At 35.9% G+C, this 23,408-nt stretch overlaps 7 protein-coding genes across 13 annotated transcripts; 3 read left to right on the forward strand and 4 right to left on the reverse strand.

Annotated features, from left to right (window-relative positions):
• Window positions 1-102: 102 nt before the first annotated feature.
• Window positions 103-2,638, reverse strand: LOC106431576 (ATPase 3, plasma membrane-type). 3 transcript variants are annotated; one of them, XM_048781320.1, is made up of 5 exons: window positions 2,499-2,638; window positions 2,287-2,355; window positions 1,055-1,174; window positions 742-978; window positions 103-664 (listed from the first exon to the last, which is right to left on the reverse strand). In XM_048781320.1, exons 2-5 carry the CDS (start codon window positions 2,335-2,337, stop codon window positions 248-250), a joined length of 825 nt encoding a protein of 274 aa, XP_048637277.1. In that variant the 5' UTR covers window positions 2,338-2,355; window positions 2,499-2,638; the 3' UTR covers window positions 103-247. The 3 variants fall into 3 exon arrangements, with proteins under 3 accessions (XP_048637277.1, XP_048637279.1, XP_048637278.1); XM_048781322.1 differs by having other exon boundaries at window positions 2,287-2,349; window positions 2,499-2,529; XM_048781321.1 differs by having other exon boundaries at window positions 2,464-2,524.
• Window positions 2,639-5,406: 2,768 nt separating this feature from the next.
• Window positions 5,407-6,874, forward strand: LOC125609835 (U4/U6.U5 small nuclear ribonucleoprotein 27 kDa protein-like). The gene is made up of 2 exons (XM_048781326.1): window positions 5,407-6,097; window positions 6,615-6,874. The coding sequence occupies exon 1, from the start codon at window positions 5,477-5,479 to the stop codon at window positions 6,083-6,085; it is 609 nt and encodes a 202-aa protein (XP_048637283.1). The 5' UTR covers window positions 5,407-5,476; the 3' UTR covers window positions 6,086-6,097; window positions 6,615-6,874.
• Window positions 6,808-9,670, reverse strand: LOC125609834 (protein VERNALIZATION INSENSITIVE 3-like). 3 transcript variants are annotated; one of them, XM_048781323.1, is made up of 5 exons: window positions 9,506-9,670; window positions 9,034-9,100; window positions 8,151-8,715; window positions 7,763-8,070; window positions 6,808-7,693 (listed from the first exon to the last, which is right to left on the reverse strand). In XM_048781323.1, the coding sequence occupies exons 1-5, from the start codon at window positions 9,653-9,655 to the stop codon at window positions 6,969-6,971; spliced, it is 1,815 nt and encodes a 604-aa protein (XP_048637280.1). In that variant the 5' UTR covers window positions 9,656-9,670; the 3' UTR covers window positions 6,808-6,968. The 3 variants fall into 3 exon arrangements, with proteins under 3 accessions (XP_048637280.1, XP_048637282.1, XP_048637281.1); XM_048781325.1 differs by having other exon boundaries at window positions 9,457-9,530; XM_048781324.1 differs by lacking the exon at window positions 9,506-9,670 and adding an exon at window positions 9,183-9,412.
• Window positions 9,671-11,013: 1,343 nt separating this feature from the next.
• LOC125609836 lies at window positions 11,014-12,986 on the reverse strand. The gene is made up of 2 exons (XM_048781327.1): window positions 11,577-12,986; window positions 11,014-11,225 (listed from the first exon to the last, which is right to left on the reverse strand). Exons 1-2 carry the CDS (start codon window positions 11,920-11,922, stop codon window positions 11,203-11,205), a joined length of 369 nt encoding a protein of 122 aa, XP_048637284.1. The 5' UTR covers window positions 11,923-12,986; the 3' UTR covers window positions 11,014-11,202.
• Window positions 12,987-13,072: 86 nt separating this feature from the next.
• Window positions 13,073-14,766, forward strand: LOC106389032 (E3 ubiquitin protein ligase RIE1). The gene is made up of 5 exons (XM_013829221.3): window positions 13,073-13,711; window positions 13,786-13,905; window positions 13,993-14,125; window positions 14,202-14,360; window positions 14,446-14,766. Exons 1-5 carry the CDS (start codon window positions 13,212-13,214, stop codon window positions 14,608-14,610), a joined length of 1,077 nt encoding a protein of 358 aa, XP_013684675.1. The 5' UTR covers window positions 13,073-13,211; the 3' UTR covers window positions 14,611-14,766.
• A 2,615-nt stretch (window positions 14,767-17,381) lies between these two features.
• On the forward strand, window positions 17,382-21,504 carry LOC106389045 (microtubule-associated protein 70-3-like). 3 transcript variants are annotated; one of them, XM_013829230.3, is made up of 12 exons: window positions 17,382-17,597; window positions 17,720-17,992; window positions 18,146-18,231; window positions 18,949-19,014; window positions 19,101-19,271; window positions 19,364-19,534; window positions 19,632-19,787; window positions 19,884-20,030; window positions 20,127-20,198; window positions 20,278-20,805; window positions 20,891-21,096; window positions 21,176-21,504. In XM_013829230.3, the coding sequence occupies exons 2-12, from the start codon at window positions 17,743-17,745 to the stop codon at window positions 21,216-21,218; spliced, it is 1,896 nt and encodes a 631-aa protein (XP_013684684.2). In that variant the 5' UTR covers window positions 17,382-17,597; window positions 17,720-17,742; the 3' UTR covers window positions 21,219-21,504. The 3 variants fall into 3 exon arrangements, with proteins under 3 accessions (XP_013684684.2, XP_013684697.2, XP_013684692.2); XM_013829243.3 differs by having other exon boundaries at window positions 21,179-21,504; XM_013829238.3 differs by having other exon boundaries at window positions 17,404-17,597; window positions 17,728-17,992.
• Window positions 21,505-22,205: 701 nt separating this feature from the next.
• LOC106418027 lies at window positions 22,206-23,169 on the reverse strand. Its single transcript, XM_013858718.3, has one exon. The coding sequence runs from the start codon at window positions 22,814-22,816 to the stop codon at window positions 22,301-22,303; it is 516 nt and encodes a 171-aa protein (XP_013714172.1). The 5' UTR covers window positions 22,817-23,169; the 3' UTR covers window positions 22,206-22,300.
• Between the last annotated feature and the right edge of the window lie 239 nt (window positions 23,170-23,408).

Genomic DNA, 23,408 nt, shown 5'->3' on the forward strand with positions numbered 1-23,408 from the left:
GTGTGTTGGTAGTATAAAGTTAACATATTCTTTGATTATTCTTGAGGATATTTGATGAAATATGAATTATAGGCTTTTGTTCAATAAAGCCAACACTAAAAGTTATAGAATATATAAGAACATTAATGTGGTTGGGTCCATCTTGATTTCCAAATTGTTAATGGTTACATTACATTTTAGTTCATTTATATGTTTTGCTTTACTCTAACTTCTTCGAATAAATTATTTGATATGAAGTGGTATGTAACTAATATAAAATCTGGTATAGAAATACATATGTAACTATGATCTCAATGACTATACCGACCGCGATTGAGATGATGCAGAAGTTTCCTATTGCGGTGAGGACTTGCTGGAAGTGTCCCACTTGGTTTGTGCTGTCAACGAGGTGAGCTGCCTTGCCGAAGAAGGTGTGGACACCAGTGGCTATCACAACCGCTTCTATCTCGCCTTGCTTGCAAGTAGAGCCGGAGAAGACTTCTTCTCCTGGACCTTTTGTGGCAGGGAGGGACTCACCGGTTAGAGCAGATTGGTCAACTTTTAAAGCGTCGCCTTCGAGGAGACGTGCGTCAGCAGGGATGATGTCACCTAGCTTGATGCTCACGATATCTCCGGGGACAAGAATAGAAGCTTCTTGCTCACTCCATTTGCCATCTCTTAGAACCTACACAAATATTGTTACTTGCGGAACAAGAAATCTAGTGGAATAGTGAGAGGAAACATGAGAGATTGAAAGTGAACCTTTGTTTTGGGAGCAAGACCAGCCATGAGAGCAGCAGCAGCGTTTCCGGCATTGTTTTCTTCCCAAAAGCTGATGGTTGAGTTAATAACCAAAAGACAAACAATACCAACAAAGTCTTGCCAATCAGGTGGACGTCCATCGCCATTAGCCAAGGCAATGGCCATGATTGCAGCTGCTTCCATGACCCAAGAGAGAGGGTTCCACATAAACCCCAAGAACTTAAGTATCTTGCTTTCCTGTTTTTGTTTTGTGATTAGTCACTTCACTTAATATTTGCTAAGCCAGAAACTAGATATACAAAGTTAGGTTTACCTTCTTCTCCTCGAGTTTGTTGGGGCCAAAGAGCTGGAGTCTGCTCTCTCCTTCTGCTCCAGATAGTCCATCTCTGCTGCATTTCAACTGCTGGAACACTTCTTCAATTGGTATTTTCTCCTGCAGTTAATTAATATTAAAACATGAACATGATCCAATGTTTTTATCAAAAGTGAGTAATATTATTAAACCTGTTATGCAAATAAAAATAAGTGTCTAACTCTTTTTATTCATAGCAATGGTCAGGAAAATAATAATAATAATAATAATAATAATAATAATAATAATAATAATAATAATAATAATAATAATAATAATGTTTATTCATAGCAAGTCCAATGGACACGATGATATTATATTCTATGTTGAACTGAAAACGCTATAATATATGGTAAATTTTCTACTAACAGTCAAAGTTTTTTTTTGGTAAAAAACAGTCAAAGTTTACCTGTGAGAACAAAACAAACTAGCATACTAAACTATCATAATTAAAACAAAACCAAAGAAAAAAAAGTAAAACTCTGTATTCAAATAAATTAAATAAGGAAAACTAGTAGTATTTGCAATTTTTAAATTAAATACAAATTTATCCTTAATATTATTGAGAGCATATTTTATAATGATAGGGGCAAATCGGTCAATATAACATAGGATCATTAACCGAGTCCAGAAAATCAGGTGAATATCGAAGGTTAGGTTCATCTAGGGAAGTAGTTAAACCATTGATGATACTGATGATGCGATTTCCCGTGAGTATGAACAATCCAAAACGTACTAATTATTTCCAACAATTTGACTAATAACCATTCTAAGAAAACAGTTTTCAAATTAAGTAACAATAAAACGAATCATGTGAAAGTAAAAGAGTCCTACTTAATAATACTACTGCTCTATTTGGTAAGCACTTAACATAATTGATTAATTGACTAACTAAATTCTCGTGATTCTGTGATTTCAATTGACTAAACTTCCAAAATCTAGTAGGAAAAAATAAGAAATACGTGAAAGACGCCAATAAATCAGAAGTAATATGAATTTTTCATGGATTTTTATTGATCAAGATCGAATCGATGTATAAGTGGAGGAGCTCAAGCTTTAAAACATAATCAAACTCAAGCGACATATTGTTGACAAATTTACGTTTTGAAAAATTAACCAAAAGATTAAACAAACGCATGTAAAATATAAGAATTTAAATAGATAGTTGTTTAAATACAAGAAAGAGTTCGTACCAAATCAACATTCTCGTTCTTGATATCCTCAAGAGAACCACCACCCACCATGCTTTCCTAGCTCTGTGCCTTCGTTAAACCCAAAACACAAAGGAAAAGTCGTTAAAATTATTCAGAAAAACTGCTGAAAAGTTAAGCAGAGGAAAGTAGCGATGATAAAGATATATTCGAGAATACCAAAAAAAAGGAGAGAAAATAAAATTGAAACGAACCAGATTCTTTGGAGAAAGAGAGCAAGTGAATGTGAACTACGTTGGCTATTTGGTGGCTCTATTTATATCCCTTGCGTAGTTATACGACACCGTTTAGGTCTCCGAGTCGTATATTTCGGAAAAGGTTATTATTCTTAAGAATTATCATCTCTTTTAAAAAAAAGTTGACCTAATTATAAATAGATTCTTGAAAAGATAAATATCATCACTTTGACAAGAAAAATAAATAAATCATATTATTATCACTTTGACGTGTGTTAAGTATGTCATTAATTAATATTAACTCGGTCAGATTTTACTATTTGACTATTTGAGAGACCAGGTCTAGTAGACTAGTTCTGTTCCTGAATTTCATCGAGGAGGACGTTATTGTCTTGTCATGTTCCTACCTGACACATAGATATCTCTCTCAGTTCTTACGCTTTAATTTGATGGTACATACTAAAAAAATTTCTTTCAGGAATATATTAACTGATCAATATCCTCCTCAATCTGTATAATAACACAATTTATGAATACTTTATTTTATTGACAATTTTCAGATCTTAATCGTCTTTGATTAACTTGAGATTTTAAACACCCCCCCCCCCCCCCCCCCCCCCCCACATACTAAAAAAATGTACTCATATATTCAATTTTGTTGAATTCAGTTGCTTGTGTAATAAAAAAGTGCGATGAGTAGATAAATATGATCAGAATAGTATCAATTTATCAACCATCTACAAAAATATACATTAACCAATATATTTTCATATATACCTAACCTGGCTAACCAGACTATCCTCACCTCATTAAGTTAAGAACGGTTGGTACAAAACTACCAATATTTTAAATCATATCCGTATTTATGTGACAGCACTTAACTAATCTAAACCGTCTTAGAAACAATCAAACTCTTTAGAATCTTTCAATTGATGATATGTTGGTACGTATTAAATATGGAAACCGAAATTATGCAAACCAAATACTTAAAGTTGACGGCAATTTAATCTCTGTATATGTTTAGCTCAAGAAATCTAAACCATGCACAACCAAAAGTTGTGACCTTTGGATTGGTTATTTCGGATGAGTATGAATATTGAATTTTCTAGAGTGACCACCCAAATCATAATAGAAAATTGGGTATCTTTTGGAATAAAAGTCTATACAGTAACCCAATTTCTTACTAATTTGACATTAATCTACATGATTTCCGATGTAACCAAGTTAAGTACCATTATTAGGTACTGGCTGCGTTTTACTTCGAATAGTTTGAAGATTTAAATCATTTATTATATGACATGTGGGAATGCATGGGATTAGTGTGATGGATGTATGGTTCGCACAGTACTTAGTGAAATCAGTAAGATATAAATCTGTATTCAAAGTATTAAACGGTACATTCAAATGGTACAGAAGTTACATGGCTTAGCATTTTTTTCATTAACAAAATAAATTCGTTAGGAACAATCATGCAAGCATATTTTTATAAAGAAACAATCGTGCATTTTTTACGTGTTAATAAAAGTTATATTTTCTTCAACAAAAGTTAATAAAATTTATATTATTGTGGGTGTTTCATTTTTTAAGATACAAACGAAATTATGAAAAAAAGAATTAGAAATAAGTTGGATTGTAGGATAGATCAAGCAGGCTCGCAACACATGTGGAATTATGGTTCGTACACCTTCACGTACACATTCCACTAACAATAACGTAATTACTTTGGACTTTGCCTTTGATGCATCTCATGTTCTTCGGGTCCCACGATTCTATTTCTACCTCAAGTTTAGCTCACAAGATCATCCTAATTAACTAACTAGTGAAGGCTACTTCTGAACAAAAAGACTAGCGAAGGTTACTAGGATTTGAGAACAGCCAACACTAGAAATGTTAAAAGGGCAAAACATAACGCATGATGGATAATGATATAACTAAACGAGAGAAGGAGAAAAAAAGAAACAAATGTGAGGTGGTGAATACATACATGATGAAATCGAATCGTGCATTGTGCTTTGTTGGAAGATCGTTGGACCAACGCTGATTGGGATTTTCTTGTTCTTATTCTCAATAGTAACTATATAATATAAAGTAATTTTTAGTAAATTAGAATACGTAAATATCTGAACTTCCATGATTTTTATGGATTTTCTTATAAAATTTTATATTAAAGAAAAGGAATTTATATAGTGGGGAATTTGAGCATCTCGTGGAAGGAGATATGGATGAATAGAGAATGTTGCATAAGTGTAAAGAAACGACCGACCAAACCCACTTGTTCTCTCACGTCCCTTTTATAAATTTGAAACATCTTAAAAATGTAGACATTGTAACACCAAAAAAATATTCATCAAAATTATCGTTTAAAACATATAATTTTAGTTTCTAATTTTAATAGGAAAAACGTATTTCAGTGATATATAAAGGATATTAATTATAATTATTGTTTCTGTGTGAAGCTAAACTGCATTTTGTTTTTGCTTAAAGCTAAACTGCTTACCTTTAAAAAGTATTTTTATATTCTCCATGTGGGATAGTCTGTACTATAATGAATCAATTTCTCAAAACGAATATCAAACTTTAGCAGAAAAAGTATAAGTAATTTTGGTTGTACTTGATTTTAGGATTCATTTGGGTTATTATGGCCGAGACGTGCATGGAATCTTTAAAAGATATTGAATATCGTTAAATCTTATATTATAAAGTTCCAAAAAGTGATATTTTTCGTCCGATTAGATATAATTTTACATTCTTATGAAATCATTGTAGTAAATATAAGTCTAAACCAACGTTAAAACTTAGCTCAACTGAATTGGTTTGATGTTAGTTTAACGGTCAACTAAACCAAGTACCATACCGAACACCTTGACCGCGTCGTATGGGCTTTTATTGTACTAAGACCCAAGCCCATTATTTATTTAATGGGCTTTTACTTGAGTTGAGTCTCTCCCAGTCAAAACCCCTGCGCGCAACCACCGTCCTCAGTCGGCATCGCCACCATGTCACAGCGCAACCGACGCGAACGTGATAGTGACAGACGCCGAGATAGAGACGACCGCGATCGACGCCGAGAGAGAGACGACCGTGATCGGGACCGTGAAGATAGAGACCGTGACCACCGAGGGATAAGGAGCAAGAAGTCCCGATCTCGTACTCCAGACCACCACGCTCGTCCTCCTCGCCACGCGCGCTCTCCGGAGAAGTACCGATCTCGCTCCCGCTCGATCGACCGCGACCGTAACCGACACCACAGGCGCAGGACTCCCTCCCCCTCTCCGTCGCGGAAACGGCCTCGCGAGAGCTCAGTGGAGGACGAGAAGGAGAGGAACCGGAAAAAAGCTGCGTCTGGCTCCGTCGACGAGACTGCGAAAGAGAAGAACGATAAGCAACCAAGCGAAGCTGCGGAGGAGGAGGAGGGGATGGATGTGAATGAGATAGAGATGATGAAGATGTTAGGGATTCCAACTGGATTTGACTCGACGAAAGGGAAGCATGTTGAAGGTGCTGACGTCAGCGGGATCAGGGCTGTTACCAAGCGGCAGCCAAGGCAGTACATGAACCGTCGCGGTGGCTTTAACCGTCCTTTGCCTGCTGAGCGTAACCGCTAAGCTTTCCTCAATGTTAGTGATAGTCTCTATGATGGAATAAGATCCAGTTAGAAGATATCTTTAGCTAACAACATCCTGGTGGTCTAATAGTTTACATCTTGGTGTGGTCTAGTGGTTTCCGCTCGACTAGGAGTAAACAGGGATTGATTCCCGTCCAGTGCGAAATTATTAGCTCTTTCTAGGTGGTGTGGGTCTCTAACTCCCACCTAGAGCGACCTGCTTAGCTGTCACCGGTGGTTAAGTCTCCAGGGGATTAGTCGGTTGGGTCTCGGTCCGTCTGGTCCAGCTGGACACCCTTGGCTAATCAAAAAATAATAATAGTTAGCTACTTTTTGTAGGTTTTTTACTAGTATGATTCAGCTAGCTAGGACTTTAGTATTAGCTACTTGTGTGGCTGCGTTGAAGATGAATCATCCACATTGTTTCATATGTTAGCTAAACCTATCTTGTTGTGACTCTTTGCACTCTATGTTATCGTGTTAATCACTTTGCCTCACCATTTTGATTATATTTTAAACCTATCTTGCAGGTTCTTTGTCATTATGGATTAAACAATACTCAGATGATGAGAGTTCGAGCTGCGTTTCCAAGGTAGTCTTTACCGCAATTCTACCCCCAGGCTCTGTTCTAATGTCCTTTAGAGATCAAACATGTACTCTCAGAGCTTAGAAACGTCTATTGAGTTCTTTTTTATTTGGGGGATTTTAGAATTGTTAATGTCATGAGTGTAATCTCCCCGGCTATATCTTCAGACTATGGTTTAGTTGAAATTATGCATGTTCGTTTTGAGTTTTGCGCTATACATTAGAAGGAAGCAAAGTTACATTAAGATATCGTTATGGTTTTTAGAATATTAAGAAATTGAGAGAGATTTCAAGAGATTTTAATGCCAGAGCTTGAGGCAGATTCCAGCAGGTACAACACCACTTGCTGATGATCTCTTGTTGAGTGTGCAATCTGAGAATGTATGCATAAGCTGTTGTCCCAAAGAGGGCAGATCATCCATGAATGTCTCGATAAAAAGCTTCACAACTCTAACTTCACGATGAGTAGCTCTTAAGCTATACCATGTCAAGAACCTTTTCCGGAAACTCTTGTCTATATGCCCTTCTTGCTCTAAGCATCTGATGGTCTTGACGACGTGAACCAAGTCATTATCTCCTCCAAATCCATTTGCTACATTGGTCTCAGGTTTCTCGTTCACGGTTGCTGTTCTTGATTTGGATCTTTTGTTCCCTTCTTGCTTGCCCTTATAAGCATCTCTTCGGCAGGGTGTTACAACAAGCAACTCTCTTCCCTCTGGCTCGTTAACTTTCCTTTTTATGAGCCTCTCGTCTTCAAGCTCAGATTCTACTTCAATGTTGTCATTGTCCCCATTTTCTTTGCAGCAGCGTATAAGGGCATTGTTAAATTCATCTTCCGGTAAAGATGGATTACTGCAAAGACCACTGCTAGAGTTAATCAATAGGCTTTGCATGTTCCCAGCTTCATCTTCATCACCCTCCACCCCAGTGGTCTGGTTTTGTGAGGAAGACGGCTCCTCGGAGTCTAATATCACAGTGACTGATCTTGCTTGAACCTCTTCCACTCTCACGCTCAACTTGTCACCTAACGAGAACTAAAGTCAACATCTTCTGACTCCAAAACATAAGTACAATGTGTGAACAGAAAACTAACCTTGTCCTGAAACAGATTCTGATGGTGGTGAGACCATTTTGTCCAAAGCTTCCATTGCCAGAGAACACAGCTTTTGAACTTGAGTTCCCGAAGATAGACTTTGGACGATACCACGAGCCATCTTCATCGCGCAACCCGATAACGGACCCACATCACCCTCCAGCTTCTTCACCGCCTCGTCCATGAGTTCCAACAGATATCGATACTTCCTCGTACCTCTCAGCAGCTTCTGTCCTAAAGAAACACGGTAGCAAAGAACATCCACACGTTGAGTCTCTTTCGCCACCTTCACTTGTTGCCTCCAGCATCTGTAAGTACACACACATAATATTACATTACACATCCTCCAAACGATCTACGTTCATTGTGTATATCCATCGATTCTTACCCGAGTAAGTCATTATCTTTGCCGCAAAACACGCAATAAAACCTACCATCAAGCGCTCTTCCTACTTCATCATCATCACACCCAATCCCATACCTCTCTTGCTCCAAAGCGCATTCTAAATGACAAGACACTCCACAAGCCTCACAAGTAATCCATAGACTCGGATCTTTATCTTCATCATAGTTCTGACAAACGCAGCAAGAACACTTCCTGCAAAAGGTATCCTCGGTTCCAAGCGCAGCTCTACAAGCTACATTCTCGCAGCAAATGATGTAACTGGTCGTCTTCCGTTTCTTTTTCGAGTTTTTACGGTCAGGACGAGAGGTTTCTCCGAGAGGACGAGACACAAGTTTGAGTAGGGTTTCTATGAGTTTTGGTTTGGCTAGACCAGTGTACTTCCTCTCTTTCCCCATCTCTGCACATATGATCTTCATTATCTCATCTCGGCTCCATGAGTTTAAAAGCTCTGAAGCTTCTTCTGGCTGCTTGGACAATGCGTGGATCAGTTCCCTCCTCTCGCTTACACTCAAACCTTTCTTTTTGGGAAAGTCAGCGCACGTAACACCTGCAAAAGCCAAAAGCACAATCCTCTAACCCTAAAATCTCTTCAACATAATCGTATTGCCAAGTATAAATGAATAAGAATAACAAAAAAAAAAGTTATTATGACATGTTTGGGTAAAATTTATTCACAATTTGTCAAGAACAACCAATATATTCACAATGGCGATGAATCAATAAGCGTATACGATCATGTTTCAACAGTTCTGATGAATTAAAACGACGTCGCGTTAATGACCTAAAAGCATATAAACGCGTCGAACTAGAACAATGAGAAGACAAAAAGACATTCACGCCGACAAGAAGAAAGAAGATGACGTACCTTGAAATGAAGAAGGATCTATGTCTTCTGGACCCACAGTACTATCAAAACGCCAATTCTTTGAGAGCTGCAGATCAGATTTCAGACAAACACGAAGACAAAAGTTAAAAAGATTCTATGGAAAAGAAGCATGTAAAACATGTACTCACGCTCCGCAAGAACAAAAGAGATCGATAAAGCTCAGATTTTATTTTCCAATTTTTTTTTTTCAAAATTAGAAGTTTAAACAACCAAAAGGAAAACCCCATGAAGCTCTATTTGTCTTAATGTGTATGTATAAGACAAGGGATTCGAGGAGGACACGGTCGTTAAGCTCTAGGAAGAACAAAACATTGAGAATTTTTGTGAATTAAAAAATAAATACCAGAAAACTAAAAAACTAAAATAAAAGTAAATAAAATGAGGATTGGTTCGTTGTTTCACCGAATGAAAAACTTCCAACAACAACATCGAACAAAGAGAAGCTATTTACCGAAGCAGCTTGCATTTTTTTTTTCCTTTGTGTTCTTCGTTTTTTCTTTCTTTCTTGGTTATTTTTTTTTGAGTGAATTAGCCCAATATCATATAAGAAGTAGCAAATTAGGCAAATGCCTATGACACAAAAGTTGTGGGGATCCAACATAGAGAAAATGTCAAAACTGACCTTATGTCTATAAAAAAGAGATCACGACAAAACCGGTGATAATAGGTCATAAGCTAAATGAAATAAAAAGTAATTAGCGAAAAGCAATGGATCTCTCTCTCTTTCTTCCCTCTATTATTTTTGAGAGAGAGAGAATTGCGTTATTTCCCATGCTTGATCAATCTGGTGAGGTTTTCAACCCGTATATCAGGTTTGTCTTCGGCAATGTCTTGTCTGGTTTTGTTTTTTTTTTATTTGTTTTTTTTTTCAGTTTCTCTGAATCAACCTCGCTTCTCTTTTAGAAAGGTTTCAATCGGATCAAAATCTTAGATCGATTTGTTTCATCCTGCCCTCTCTGTTAGGGTTCAATCATCTTCAAGCTTTTGATTTGCATGCAAGGATTTGAGACTTTCGTTTGCTTTTATTTGTTTGATTCGATTGGTTCTGGGTTTGATGTTTTGAAGCGTTGTTTTTGATTTCGTCTGTGCTGAATCAAGCTATTGTGGAAGCCAAATTCTCTCTGTCGCGTTTTCCTGTCTCCGGTATGTTTTCGGTGGAATACCGATTAGACCGTCCGGCAACGGCTTACCTTTGGGTAAATCAAGCAAATTTAGCAAAAAGTTAGCATGTTTTTGGGTTTAGGTTAGCAAACAAAAATCTAAGGTAACCAGCTTTAAAAAGTAATAACCGCTAAAAAGAATGTTAAATAGATATTCTAGAATTTTTAGCATGTATATCGGAAGATTATTGCATATGCTAAAAAGGTTATTAACAAACTAAAGGAAACTTTGCACTGGTCCTGTGTTAAAATATTAAATTAGTTAGCAAATATTGGTGTCGAAGATTTGTTAGATATGTTAGCGCGTTAAATAAAGTATTGTAAGCTATACCGTTTAGTGACCGTGTAACACTTTTTTATGCAGGTGTAGCGTCAACTCTCAACTGCTAACGGGGTTTGTCTATAAAAGGAAGCCAACAAGCAAACTCTCACCATAAAAAAGCTGTCTAGTTAACAAAACCAATACCACTCCTCCGTTTATGTGTATTGATTGTAGACTTTATAGTTACAGAATCTTGTTTCGTGATATTTTATTAATACTAGTTACAGAAGCTGTCTAGTTAACTAAAATATTAGTTTGCTCCATTGTCATTGTGGCCAATTATTTAAGTTAACGTCTTTGAATCGTTTGTAGCCGGCTAAGAATAATACTGGATGAATATATTTAAAGTTAGTTATGGAGTGTCATCGCTACAAAAAGGAAGTTGATAAGGGAGAACAAGGATTCGTTATTATATATAGATAAATCAGTACAAAAAGGGACACAAACATCATTGACTGTCCAAACAAAACATGGTGTCTGCAATCTTTATGAATAGAAGCTAAGTACAGTCGTAGCAATGTAGGTAGTGTGGAGTGTATTGTTGCTAATATTAGTATTTCAAAATCCAAATATAAATTTGGACGATTCTGAAACTAACGAGGATGTCTTTCCATGTCTTCTCCACCTGTATTGTCGGTCCCATCACCCTCACGGATTTCTTCAGCCTCACGATTGTCGGTAACTGGAATCTGAAACATTTACATGAATAGCAATGTTAAAAAAATAAAAACAAGAAAATGTGTTGCAATTTGTAGAGTTCAAACAAAACATAATGAGAGCAATATTTATAAATAGAAGCTAAGAAAATTCATAGCAAGGTAGTGAGCAAAAGTATGTTGCTAACATGAGCAAATTAAAATCCAAACAAAACGGGAAACAAACGTCTTTGGCAGATCAAACAAAACATAGTGTGCAATCTTTATGAATAAAAGCTAAGTACATTCGTAGCAATTTATTATGGAGTGCATTGTTGCTAATATTAGTATGCCAAAATCCAAATATAAATATGGATAATTCTGGAGAAAAGGAGGATGGCTTACCATGTCTTCTCCACCTGTATTGTCGGTCCGTCACCTTCAATTGTGAGAATCTAACCGGTTTGCCAGCAAATAGAAACCGAACTTCGTGCTTCTTCGCCACCTTCAATTGTCGGGATAACAGGAACCGACCAAACCGGCCAGAAAACGAGGGTTTGTCTGCAATTTCGACAAGCTTTCCGAACTGGGTCTCCCTGATAGTCTGAGCTTCATCTGGTTCGAGGGCGTTGAGAATTTTCCGAATGCATGTAGGTTTGTGGTAAGGAGTAACGCCGACAGGTTCATCGCCTAGCGCAAACATTCTAGGAGGAAACGGGGGCGGAGAGGGAGGTTCATCGCTTCCATCCATCTGAATTTATTTTTGAATTGAAGTGTAAAATTGAGATCTAATTTAGAATGGTTGAATTGAAGTAGAACAATGGATCAACAGAACTTAATATAAAAGGGGATGACGTGAGAGACTTTTGATATGCACAACTACGAAGCCAATAACCGAGTTTCGATAACTGAAAAAAATCTACGTGCCTGACACAAAAAAGGTAACGTGTTGGATTGGGTAATAAAAAATAAATAATTAAAGAAGTAAATTATATTACAAGAACAGTAGGTAACCGGTTGATGTGAGTATGAAGTGAGCAAGGTTAGAAATGTAAAACTAACACCTCCTGACATCCTCGATAATGTAAATAGTGCATTTACCTAATTAGCGTATATGTCTTGTGTGTACGGTGCAATTTCTCATTTTAAAATAGCATAAGAAAAAATCTAATAAGCTATAATAAGTTACAAAACATAACCAGTAAACACACAAAAATGAATTAATATTTCATTCCAGATGTAATTATGATCTAAAAAATATATATATTATAAAATATAATTTTCTATTAAAATGGAAAAATAATTATTACTTCTGATATTATTAAACTATTTATATAGTATTTTAAACTTGATATTTCATTATTTTATCAAATTTTTATTATAATTTAACTGATTTATCTTGGAATTAGTATAATTTATTTGCATGAAAAATTAATTAGTGTAAATGTTTTTTAAAATTTAAAACTTCGTGAAAATAAATATAGTAATATTTATTTAAATTTTAGTTTTTTATTTTATTATGTCAAAGTGAAATAAAATAATAAGAAGATATATATATATTACATTTTCCAAATTTTTTTTGCTAATTTTATTATTCTCCAAAAAATAGAGAATAGTAAAGATTATTGACACTTTAATTCAAACTAAAATGATTATTAACAATAAAAATATGATTTCAGAATTTTATTTATTATTTATTTGTTTATAATATTGTTTTTAATCTAATATATATATTTAAAATGCTTCATAAAATTAATATAAAATTGTTTTTATTATACGGGCAGGCTAACCCCTAGTATCATATAAACCGAAAACAACGTAAATTAATTAATATAATTATCCTCGTTTACTTAAGTTAATTCTAGTTAATTAGTTTAGAAACTTTAGATCAATTTCAAAGTGACCGGCCCGCCATGGTCTTAGCGTTTTCTAAAGAGAGAGAGAGAGAGAGAGAGAGAGAAAGTGAAACCAGTAAAGTAATCAATTCTCTTCGTCGGTTTAAAAGAAACAAAAAAAAAAACTCCGGAGAAGAGTAAACCGATGTCGTCGTCTTCCCCTTCAGATCCCACAGTGGCGCGTGATCAACATGCGCCACTTCTCCGCCCGCGTCAGGACGGATTCTCCGCTTCTTCATCAGCCGCCAGGCCCACAGCTCTCGCCGTTCTCTTGGGTCGGATCACCGGCCACCGCGCGCCGTCGATACTCGTGAGAGAGACGGCGGCGCGTGCTTTCGAGGAGAGACGCATCGACTGGGGCTACTCAAAGCCCGTCGTCGCCGCTGACATACTCTGGAACGCCGCTCTGGTAATCGCCTCGGCGGTTATGCTTGTCGGCACCGTCGAAGAAAGACCAAACGAGCCGATCAGGGTGTGGATCTGCGGATACGGGTTACAGTGTTTGATCCACGTGGCGTTGGTTTGGTCCGAGTACTGGAGGAGAAACACGAGGCGTAGAGCTAGAGACTTGGAGTCCGGTGACGGTCTCGGTTACAACAGTGAGTATGATCATGAAGAAGATGGTGATAATTCAACAACATACAGGTTTGGTCTTATGATGATGATGATGGTTTAGTGTGTTCTTGTCTTTACTATGATGAATGTGTTGTTGTGATCAGTTTTGCGAAAAGATGCGAGTCGATAAACACTGTTTTATCGTTCATGTGGTGGATACTTGGATTCTACTGGGTTGTACAAGGTGGAGATAGGCTTTTAGGAGAAGCTCCTAACCTTTACTGGTATTAATACAGTTTTTGATCACATTGTTAGAACACTACACATTATTTGTTTGTTTTTTTTCATATCTTGTTGGTTTTTTGTCGCAGGTTGTCGGTGATTTTACTGGCGATTGATGTGTTCTTTGCCATTTTCTGTGTTGTTTTGGCTTGTCTTGTTGGGATAGCTCTCTGCTGTTGCCTCCCCTGCATCATCGCTCTTCTTTATGCCGTTGCAGGAACGGTATGAGCATGAATAGTCTCTTGAAAATGTCCATCTTTGTGGTCTTTAAAGATTACAACTTTCCGGGTTTATACAGGAAGGGGTATCAGAGGCGGAGCTAGGAGTTCTTCCGATGTACAAGTTTCAGGCTTTTCATAGCAACGAGAAGAGCAATACCGGAGCTGGTAAAATGGTTCCCGTTCCAACTGATGGTTTAGGCTTGGCAACTGAAAGAACATTACTTGCTGAGGATGCGGTAAAGCCAAATCTGTTATGATAAGAATTTGTTATGTTTTATTAAGTTTGAAAGATGTTTGTTTACTTTGATTTCTTTCCTGCAGGACTGTTGTATATGTCTGAGCTCTTATGAAGATGGAGCAGAGCTTCATACTCTTCCTTGCAACCACCATTTCCATTTCAACTGTATAGTTAAATGGCTAAAGATGAAAGCAACGTGCCCTCTCTGCAAACATAACATCCTTAAAGGAACCACTGACCAATCTTGAAGCCGGACTCTAATAAAACAGAGACATAAGTTCCATTTCATCAGTTAAAAACTCTTTTGTATATATAACATGAAAAATCATGTATCTATTGTTAAAGGTATCCATTTTTAATTGTAAAAGATCACATTATACATATCATCTCTAAGTTCAAGTACATATCACTTCGTTGCTACATTGTTTACTGCAATCATTCCTCATCACTTACAACTGATTTGAGCCTTTTAGTTTGCATATTGAGACACAAACCTGAAACAGCGGTCATATTCCCCTCCTTTTCATAAGCTCTAATCAAGAGATCAAAAACAGCTGCATCAGGACTTATCTCTCTTCTCAGCATTTCATCAAAAACTTGTCTAGCCTCCACCATCAGTCAAACCCTTGCTAGCTAACCTGTAAATCAATGCAGTGTAGGTTAACAAGTCGAGCTCGAGACCCTGTTGAACCCTTTTGGTTTTTTTAACTTAAACGCATAAACCAAATTCCCTTTGCTTATCCAAGAAGTGTACATGAGCATATCTGGAACAAGTACAGCCTCTGAAAGTTTAAACGTTTCTGAAACTCCTCTGCACAAAGCGTCAATAAGCAGTGTACATAACATCATTAGCTTTCACTTAAACGACAGCCTTCATGCACCCGGATTTGAAATACGCATTCATCATTTTTGTCAAAATCATACTCCTCTGTTACAAAAAAAAATATCCATGTTTTAGAAAATTATTTGTTTATAAAAGATACGTTCTTTACATTTTTATTAAATAATAATTGTAAATTATAAACTTTAAGAAAATTAATTATGTTTATTAAATTTTTATTGGCTAAAAGTTATAGAAAATAGTTAATCACAAAAATGTATCTTTTGTCAGTGAAAAAAAATGCGTTTATAACTAAAATTTAATATGTTTTATTAATATGTACGAAAACTCTAAAAGATATGTATCTTTTCAAAAAGAGGGAATATAATTCAGATAATTTGGATAATAAATAGTTTGTATGATTCAAATAAAATATCAGGTAATTTCTATTACTTTAAATAGTTGGATAATATTTTCAGTTAATTATAAATAATTTTAATTTTGTTGGTGTAATTCAATTTCTTTAAATATTTTGAATATTGTTATAAATTATATTTATAGATATTTAATTCTTTTAAATTTAACTAATAATTTTAGGTTAAATTTTGATTCAATGCTCATTTGATTTTTGGTTTGGATATTTTAGATATAGATATGAACTAATATATGTATTAGCTTTCTGTTATTTGGTTTGGTTTCTTCTGTTTTGGTTAATTTGTTTATGTTGAGGTGGTTCGGTTCTAAAGACACCGTTTTGAAACAATGTTTCCTTCATCTTAAGAGTGAAATTATTTGCGCCAAACATAAATTATGAGGAAATACATATGATTGGCCTGCAAACCTGTATTAAATTCGTTAGGTAACATACGTTGATTGCTTACTGATAAATGGTAAGAAGCAGCCCCAGTTTTTAATAAAAAATCGCTCAAACCATCAAATTAGAATCGAATGTCCCCTTACCAAAATTAACAATTTGAATATTTTGTTACATTATGTAACGTATGAAGTAAGACTTGTGACTTGTGAACATACACATATAACTACAAAACCGTGTGAAGAGAACAGTGACTTTTCGAGAGAAAAATCTAATAAGATTTTCGAGTATTGGAGGACGTGATTTGTAGTGTTTCTATCGCTACACGTGAGGACAGATTGGATGGTTGATAATGAAAATCTAAAGAATGGCAGGATCAATATATACTTGTCAATGGCTATAGCCTATATTGATTCTCCACTTTCAAATAAAATTAACATGGTCCATGATCCTTTTAGACTATCAACAAAGGAAGCATACGACTTATAGACAGTAGAAGTTCTATAAATCAGTACTTTGGTAAATTAATAAATATAATAAATTTCATCAATTTTGAATTGAAACAATTCCAAAATATGACAAAATCGATAAGATAACATTTTTAAGAAATTTCTATATAAATAAATGATCTCATTAATAGTTATATTATTTATAGCTTATAAAAGTGCAAAAAAAATATTGTTTGCTTTTATTCACAAGAGTTGATTTCTATTTTTAACACTTCAATATATTTGGAAAAGATATAGTAAAAGCATATTTAAAATTATATTTAAATTCTATGAAAAATATTTCTTTTCTTTTCTTTGAAACATATTTCATACTAACCAACTAACATAGTAAAAGATATGAAAATCAAATATCTAAAATTTAATTGAAATATATGATAAAATCCACTATTTTTATTTTATATTTTAAAATAAAGAGATCTAAATTTGTTTGTAAATTAATAACTCTATAAATTAATAAAATATTATAATTCTAATATTATTAATTTATAGAGTCTTGACTTTAATAAATTGATAGTTTAAAAATAATTATTGTGAATAACAACACAAATTTATTTAGTGACACAAAATATCAAATTTTCCCAACAGAAAATACTCATTTTGTTAAATAAAAAACCATGTTGGAAAATTTTGTTTAATGAAATAGAAACTATCAATTTTCCCACTGTTGTTAATAAAAGTTATATCACTTTGCCACTATAAAAAATCCGAAAGTAGTTTAATAAAAAACATTTTTTTTACAGACCTCTTTTTTTTTTTTTTCAATTACAGACCTCTTATAAAATTAAATGAATGGTAACTAGTACTAAATTCCAATTTGGCAACCCTGAATTAATAAACGTAATCTTGTACTATACATATGACGCAATCATGTGTCTTCTATTAGCTAACACTTATAATGATTTACAACATAAAATAAAAATAAACATTTAGCCATAAACCTCTTTAAAATCCTTCTTCTTTCCGAAAACTTATAAACAACAAATTCCCCCATTTCTCCCATTCCTGCATCTATAAGCTATCCTAATTGCAACAAACAAAAAATACCCTTTTGGACTACGACGAGTCTCCTTGATTCCTCTCAACGATTCTCAGGTCTTTCTGCATTTTTTTATTTTTTCGATTGCTGCTCGATTAAACGAGAGAATGTACTGATTTAGTTTCTATCGTGGTGGAATTTGAGATCTTGATTTGATTTTTTTGAAATTTGAAATTAGGGTTTTAGATTTGGGGGAAAACGATGGAGGAAAGAGGAGGATATGCGTTCGAGGTTAACAATGGCCGTCCGGCGGCGAATGAGTTCGGGAGTTCTCGGAGGAATTCTTCGCCGCAGCGTCCGTCATTGACGAAGTCATCGTCTGTCCGTGAAGGAGGAGGAAGTAAAGGACGGAGGTCAATGAAGCCGAGTTCCGACGACGAGTTCATTACTTTACTCCATGGCTCAGATCCGGTGAGAGTCGAGCTCAGTAGGCTCGAGAACGAAGTCAGAGGTACAATAACGACCATCTCTTTATTCTTATTGGTCGATTCAAAGTTTCCGTTGACAATTCTTTTTTTTTTTTGATTTTTGTAACATATGTTTTTTTACGTGCATGCGTGTCATTTTGTTGGGGGTTTGAAATATTTGACTTTGGTGTGTGCAGATAAAGATCGGGAGTTGTCTGAATCCCAAGCTGAGATCAAGGCTTTGAGGTTGTCTGAACGCCAAAGAGAGAAGGCTGTCGAAGAGGTTAGTTACCATATAGTGTTTTCGACGAAAAGAGTTGTAGTGCATTTACTTTCTTTCCTTTTTTTTTTTAAACTCGAAATTGATGAACAAGTCTTGTTAGTCAGAGTTATCTGGAGCTCTTCTCTTCTGTAAGTTTGTTTGAATTGTGCTTTGATTCGACTTAGTTTTTTTTTCACACTGACAGGAATAATAACTTGACATATTGGGTTCCTTTTGATTTGTTTGGATCATATTAATGGTCAGGAAGAGGTTTTAAACATGTGAAAACATAATTTGAAATTTCAAGATTTACTCAAAGCTGTTATCCTTAGGCTAGTAGCTTCTGCTCAAGTTGCGTTATTGTTCTCTCTGACTCAGTACAGCTTGTTAATAAATTTTGCGTTGGTTTCTAAATCTGGCTTAGTTTTCCTACATGTGGTCGTGGTACTTTTCTGTCACCGTTCCTTTGTAGATAAGCCTTCACTCTTGTTTCACCTGTTACTAGTCGTTATATGAAGCATATACATATTATTAAGTCATTGTTTCTCCAGGACAAAAACGTTATGATTGGGCTGTCAGCCTCTCACTATTGTTTGTAGCTAGATTTTTGAAATGCTGTGTGATATAGTACCAGTGAAAAATAAATCATATGTATACGCAGTTTATCTGCTGTCACTTGAATACTTTCCATCTTTGTATTCGCTGACGTTCTGTTTTAAAATTTTATTATTGCCAAAGCTTACCGAAGAGTTGGGAAAGATGTCGGAGAAGCTCAAACTGGCTGAGAACCTTGTCCAGAGTAAAGTATGCTTGCAATGTTTCCTCGGTTGCATTTCATTTTGCTATTTCTTTTGGATCTGTATTTGATGAAAAATCATTTCCTGTTATAGAATCTTGAAATCAAGAAAATTAATGAAGAAAAAAGGGCGTCCATGGCAGCTCAATTTGCAGCAGAAGCCACTCTTCGAAGGGTTCACGCTGCTCAGAAGGATGACGATATGCCTCCTATTGAAGCCATTCTTGCCCCTCTAGAGGCTGAACTCAAGTTGGCGAGACATGAAGTATTTTACTTTCTTTCTAACCAAATATATCTCTTCTGCTTATTGAGTCTTGAAACCTTCTAAAAATTGGGATTTGCGTTCTTCATTTGTAGATTGCTAAACTTCAAGACGACAATAGAGCACTGGACCGTCTAACTAAATCAAAGGAAGCAGCTTTGCTGGATGCCGAAAGAACTGTCGAGACTGCTCTTGCCAAGGCTTCAATGGTTGATGATCTCCAGAACAAGAACCAAGAGTTAATGAAACAGATTGAAATTTGTCAGGTATATTGCTTTCATCTCCTTTACTCGGCTGAACCTTAAATAGTATGGAACTCCTTTTTTTCTGAGCATGCCTTGTTTTACCGACTGTTTATACCAGGAAGAGAACAGGATCCTGGACAGAATGCACAGGCAAAAAGTTGCAGAAGTTGAAAAGTTTACGCAGACTGTGCGCGAGCTAGAAGAAGCTGTTCTTGCTGGTGGCGCAGCTGCAAATGCAGTGAGAGATTACCAGAGGAAATTCCAAGAAATGAATGTAATTACATTTTAGCTTATAGTGCTTCAATAGCCTATTATTTCCATTGTGATTCCGGCGCTGATCATAACTGTGGCCACTGTTGTTTTTCCTTAGGAAGAGAGGAGAGTCCTTGACCGGGAGCTGGCCCGTGCAAAGGTAAGCGCAAGCAGGGTCGCAACTGTAGTGGCAAATGAGTGGAAAGATGGTAGCGACAAAGTGATGCCTGTGAAGCAATGGCTCGAAGAACGGAGGTTTCTGCAGGTCTCTTCTTATCTTTTGTTTTTGCTTGGCTTCTCTTTGCTTCTTTAAATTGCCTGATTCATATTAATAACTAATATAAGTGCATATCATTATCAGGGAGAAATGCAACAACTGCGTGACAAACTCGCCATAGCTGACCGAGCTGCAAAATCTGAAGCTCAGCTGAAGGTATTAGAATCTTTAAGTCTTCTTTATATCCTTTCATATCATGGCTTTAGTTAGAATTGGCTTTTTTTGCTTTTTGCAGGAGAAATTTCAACTGCGGCTTAAGGTCTTAGAAGAAAGTTTAAGAGGGCCTCCAAGCGGTGGCAACAGAACGACACCTGAAGGAAGAAGTATCAGCAACGGGCCTTCACGAAGACAATCACTTGGCGGAGCCGATGTCATACCAAAACTGACCTCAAATGGATTCTTCTCCAAGAGAACACCGAGTTCTCAGTTCAGATCTTTGAGTTCTAGTGCAAGTACAGTACTGAAGCATGCTAGAGGAACATCCAAATCATTCGACGGAGGCAGCAGATCTTTAGATAGGAGCAAACTGCTAACAAACGAACGAAGCGCGAAGTTTCCACTGAACCAATCTTCTGAAGGAACCAGCGAAGGCGACTCACCTAACTCAACAAAACAAGAAGAGTCGGAGAAGCCTGCAGGAGGAACGAGTAATGATAGTGTCCCAGGAGTGCTACATGATTTGCTTCAGAAGGAGGTGATAACCTTAAGAAAAGCTGCTCATGATAAAGATCAAAGCATAAGAGATAAGGACGAAGCTATTGAGGTCAGTTTAGTTTTTTACCTTTTCCAGGAATGTGTTTTTGATTCCGTTTATAATCTCTGATTGGTGACAAAAAATGTTTGTGTAGATGTTGGCCAAGAAGGTTGAGACACTAACAAAGGCGATGGAGGTAGAGGCAAAGAAGATGCGAAGAGAAGTAGCTGCAATGGAGAAAGAAGTTTCAGCCATGCGTGTGGATAATAAAGGACCAGAGAGTAGAACGAGGCGTCTCTCTACTACTACTACTAACCCTAGGGGATCTTCAACAACAACTGCACATTTGCTGTCTGGAAGGTACTTAAATGACCAAGTGGTTATATACGCTTTAAATTTATACGTCAATGTTTTAATCACACACATAATTGGTGTTTAGCAGAGGGTCAGGACGAATGGGGATGACAAGGAGCACGCAGTAATGGAAAGAAGTAACCAGAAAGAAAGTTTGATTCCACGAGCTAAATTTCAATCTCAATCAGTGATTAATATATTGAAGGATGATTATTAAAAAAAAGCACACAAATGTAGAAAAGCAATTGAGAAAGTTTGTGTGCTTCTCTAACATAGTAAGATTGCTAATCTTCTTTGTGCTGGTGATGTTTATTGTTTTACTTATAGTATAGTACAGAAAAGAGTTAGCTTGTGTGTGTGTATTTTTTTTAACTACGCTTTTAAGCTTCGTGTGTGATTTGTTTTATTTCTCTCTTTACCTCTGTCCATTTTTCTTATAGATTTTATACATAAATTGGACACTAAACACAACAACGCATTTAACATGTTTGGGTTGAAGAAACTTCAAACCTTAAGAGTCTTAGACTATGAACTTAGCATAGTGGTAACTAGTTTGGTTTCTCACAACTAGCTACTTACTTTTTTCTGGTCGACGCAGAACTTACATGCTTGTTGCAAATCCTAAAATCTTCTCATTAGCATTCTTCTCTTTATGAATTCAAACGCAACATTTATTAACCGTAACACAATCTCACCACAATCTTGTAAGTAATGAATGTTCATGGTTTCAAACCTTTAGAGTTTAAACTTAACGTAATTTGGTTTCTCATTGCGTGTCAAAGAGAACTTAGATGATTGTTGGAAATCTTGAAATTAGTTCAGAAAGAGGTGTGAAGTATTGAATTTGACCATTTCTCTAAATTCTTTGAGTAGAAGTTGAGATACCACATTGAAAATTTAGGTGATCAACACTAATATATAAAGAATTTTGGCAATTTACGGACTCATAATTTCGTTTGATCAGATAAGTATGATAGTACTGTAAAGAGGTATTATTGGTTATAAAGTGGTATACAGTTTGAGATAGGTAATAAATTAAAACCATAATCTCCAGCTACTGTATTGAAAGTTTAAATAAACCAGCACTAATATATAAAAACTTTGGATCAATTCACTTAAGTTAGCATGCTTCTCTTTACTAATTCAAAGGAAACATTCATTGACCATAACACTCTTCTTGATACACAGTGTATATATATCTTCTAGAATATTACTTGACCATAGTCTCCTTGAAAGCTTGAAAAGAGAGTCCTTTCTGAATGTAATGAATCTGTGAAGGATCAAAAGGACCTCTCACTCTATCTATCTTTGTAATCACTGCTCTCTCCGGCAACACACTCCTCGCCGGATCCACCGCCGTCTCCCCGCTCAGACACGACGAGAATCCTTTGAAGATGAGAACTTCGACCTCTTCACCGTCAACCTTGGCCGTCACGATAAGCGCTTCGTCTCTACACGTTTGGCTATAAGTCTCCAGCATCGCTATCTCCTCGTTGTATCCGTACGTTTCATCTTCATCTTCTCCGTCGTCTCTCACCCTTCTCCGAGCACCGCACCGTAGTGGCTTCGAAGCTCGCGCCGTCGCAGGAACGGTTGAAATGGTTTTAAGGCTAGTCGAGTTTGTGCGTGATGGTGATTCGGTCTTTAGAAAAATCTGCCGGGAAATGCGCCGGAAAAGGAATAATCCGGCTATGTTGCAGCATGGACTCACCGGCGTGATAAGCATTGTATTTTGTTAAAGAGTCATATACTATTATGTGAGGTGACCATTGTTTTTATGAATGTTTTTGGATAAGATTTTTTTTGGTGTTGTAGAACTTAGCATTCTCATTGGATCTTATGGACAACTCAAAAAAATTCATCATGTATTCACATTTTGAAAAGGAGATAAAAACCATTAAACAAAACAAAACAAGAGTATTTTTGCATTTTAGAGCTGTAGTTTACTTTCGTTTGTTTTTATAACTAAAAATGGAAGAAAACTATGTGTGTTTCATTGACCACGTTTCTTCTTAAAAAAAAACATTATGTAGTTCCTTTTGTGTGTTGTTGTTTTATTCCTCTTTAAAAAAATATATTTTATTTTGGTGTTGGTTATTTTTGTAAACAAAAGAAAATGTCCCTTCAGATCATCTATACTATTAAAGCAGAATCCCTACTGGGATTCTGCCCCTGGCTTTTCAAAATAATTACAACCTTCTGCCATTGCCTATTTTCCTTTTTTTTTTAACGAAAATCGTGCATATTAATTCACCAATCATAACTAACTATTTTTAAATCCAATCACACAACATTCGAACCCAAACAGATTCGACCTA

Source organism: Brassica napus, chromosome A6, assembly GCF_020379485.1.
Source record: "Brassica napus cultivar Da-Ae chromosome A6, Da-Ae, whole genome shotgun sequence".
Taxonomy (NCBI): domain Eukaryota; kingdom Viridiplantae; phylum Streptophyta; class Magnoliopsida; order Brassicales; family Brassicaceae; genus Brassica; species Brassica napus.

Excerpts from the sequence above, each read along its gene's own strand:
- LOC125609834 (XM_048781323.1), bottom strand. The coding sequence starts at position 9,655 with ATGTTGGATCCCCACAACTTTTGTGTCATAGGCATTTGCCTAATTTGC. Across the intron at positions 9,101-9,505 it reads AAAAAATGCAAGCTGCTTCG|CTCTCAAAGAATTGGCGTTT; the intron begins GTAAATAGCTTC and ends TCTGATCTGCAG. Across the intron at positions 8,071-8,150 it reads AAAGATAATGACTTACTCGG|ATGCTGGAGGCAACAAGTGA; the intron begins GTAAGAATCGAT and ends GTGTACTTACAG.
- LOC106431576 (XM_048781320.1), bottom strand. The coding sequence starts at position 2,337 with ATGGTGGGTGGTGGTTCTCTTGAGGATATCAAGAACGAGAATGTTGAT. Across the intron at positions 1,175-2,286 it reads AGAACGAGAATGTTGATTTG|GAGAAAATACCAATTGAAGA; the intron begins GTACGAACTCTT and ends AATTAACTGCAG. Across the intron at positions 665-741 it reads GTCTTGCTCCCAAAACAAAG|GTTCTAAGAGATGGCAAATG; the intron begins GTTCACTTTCAA and ends ATATTTGTGTAG.
- LOC125609835 (XM_048781326.1), top strand. The coding sequence starts at position 5,477 with ATGTCACAGCGCAACCGACGCGAACGTGATAGTGACAGACGCCGAGAT.
- LOC106389045 (XM_013829230.3), top strand. The coding sequence starts at position 17,743 with ATGGAGGAAAGAGGAGGATATGCGTTCGAGGTTAACAATGGCCGTCCG. Across the intron at positions 19,535-19,631 it reads AACAGATTGAAATTTGTCAG|GAAGAGAACAGGATCCTGGA; the intron begins GTATATTGCTTT and ends TGTTTATACCAG. Across the intron at positions 21,097-21,175 it reads GCACATTTGCTGTCTGGAAG|CAGAGGGTCAGGACGAATGG; the intron begins GTACTTAAATGA and ends ATTGGTGTTTAG.
- LOC106389032 (XM_013829221.3), top strand. The coding sequence starts at position 13,212 with ATGTCGTCGTCTTCCCCTTCAGATCCCACAGTGGCGCGTGATCAACAT. Across the intron at positions 13,712-13,785 it reads GATAATTCAACAACATACAG|TTTTGCGAAAAGATGCGAGT; the intron begins GTTTGGTCTTAT and ends TGTTGTGATCAG. Across the intron at positions 14,361-14,445 it reads CATTACTTGCTGAGGATGCG|GACTGTTGTATATGTCTGAG; the intron begins GTAAAGCCAAAT and ends TCTTTCCTGCAG.
- LOC106418027 (XM_013858718.3), bottom strand. The coding sequence starts at position 22,816 with ATGCTTATCACGCCGGTGAGTCCATGCTGCAACATAGCCGGATTATTC.
- LOC125609836 (XM_048781327.1), bottom strand. The coding sequence starts at position 11,922 with ATGGATGGAAGCGATGAACCTCCCTCTCCGCCCCCGTTTCCTCCTAGA. Across the intron at positions 11,226-11,576 it reads ATACAGGTGGAGAAGACATG|ATTCCAGTTACCGACAATCG; the intron begins GTAAGCCATCCT and ends TAAATGTTTCAG.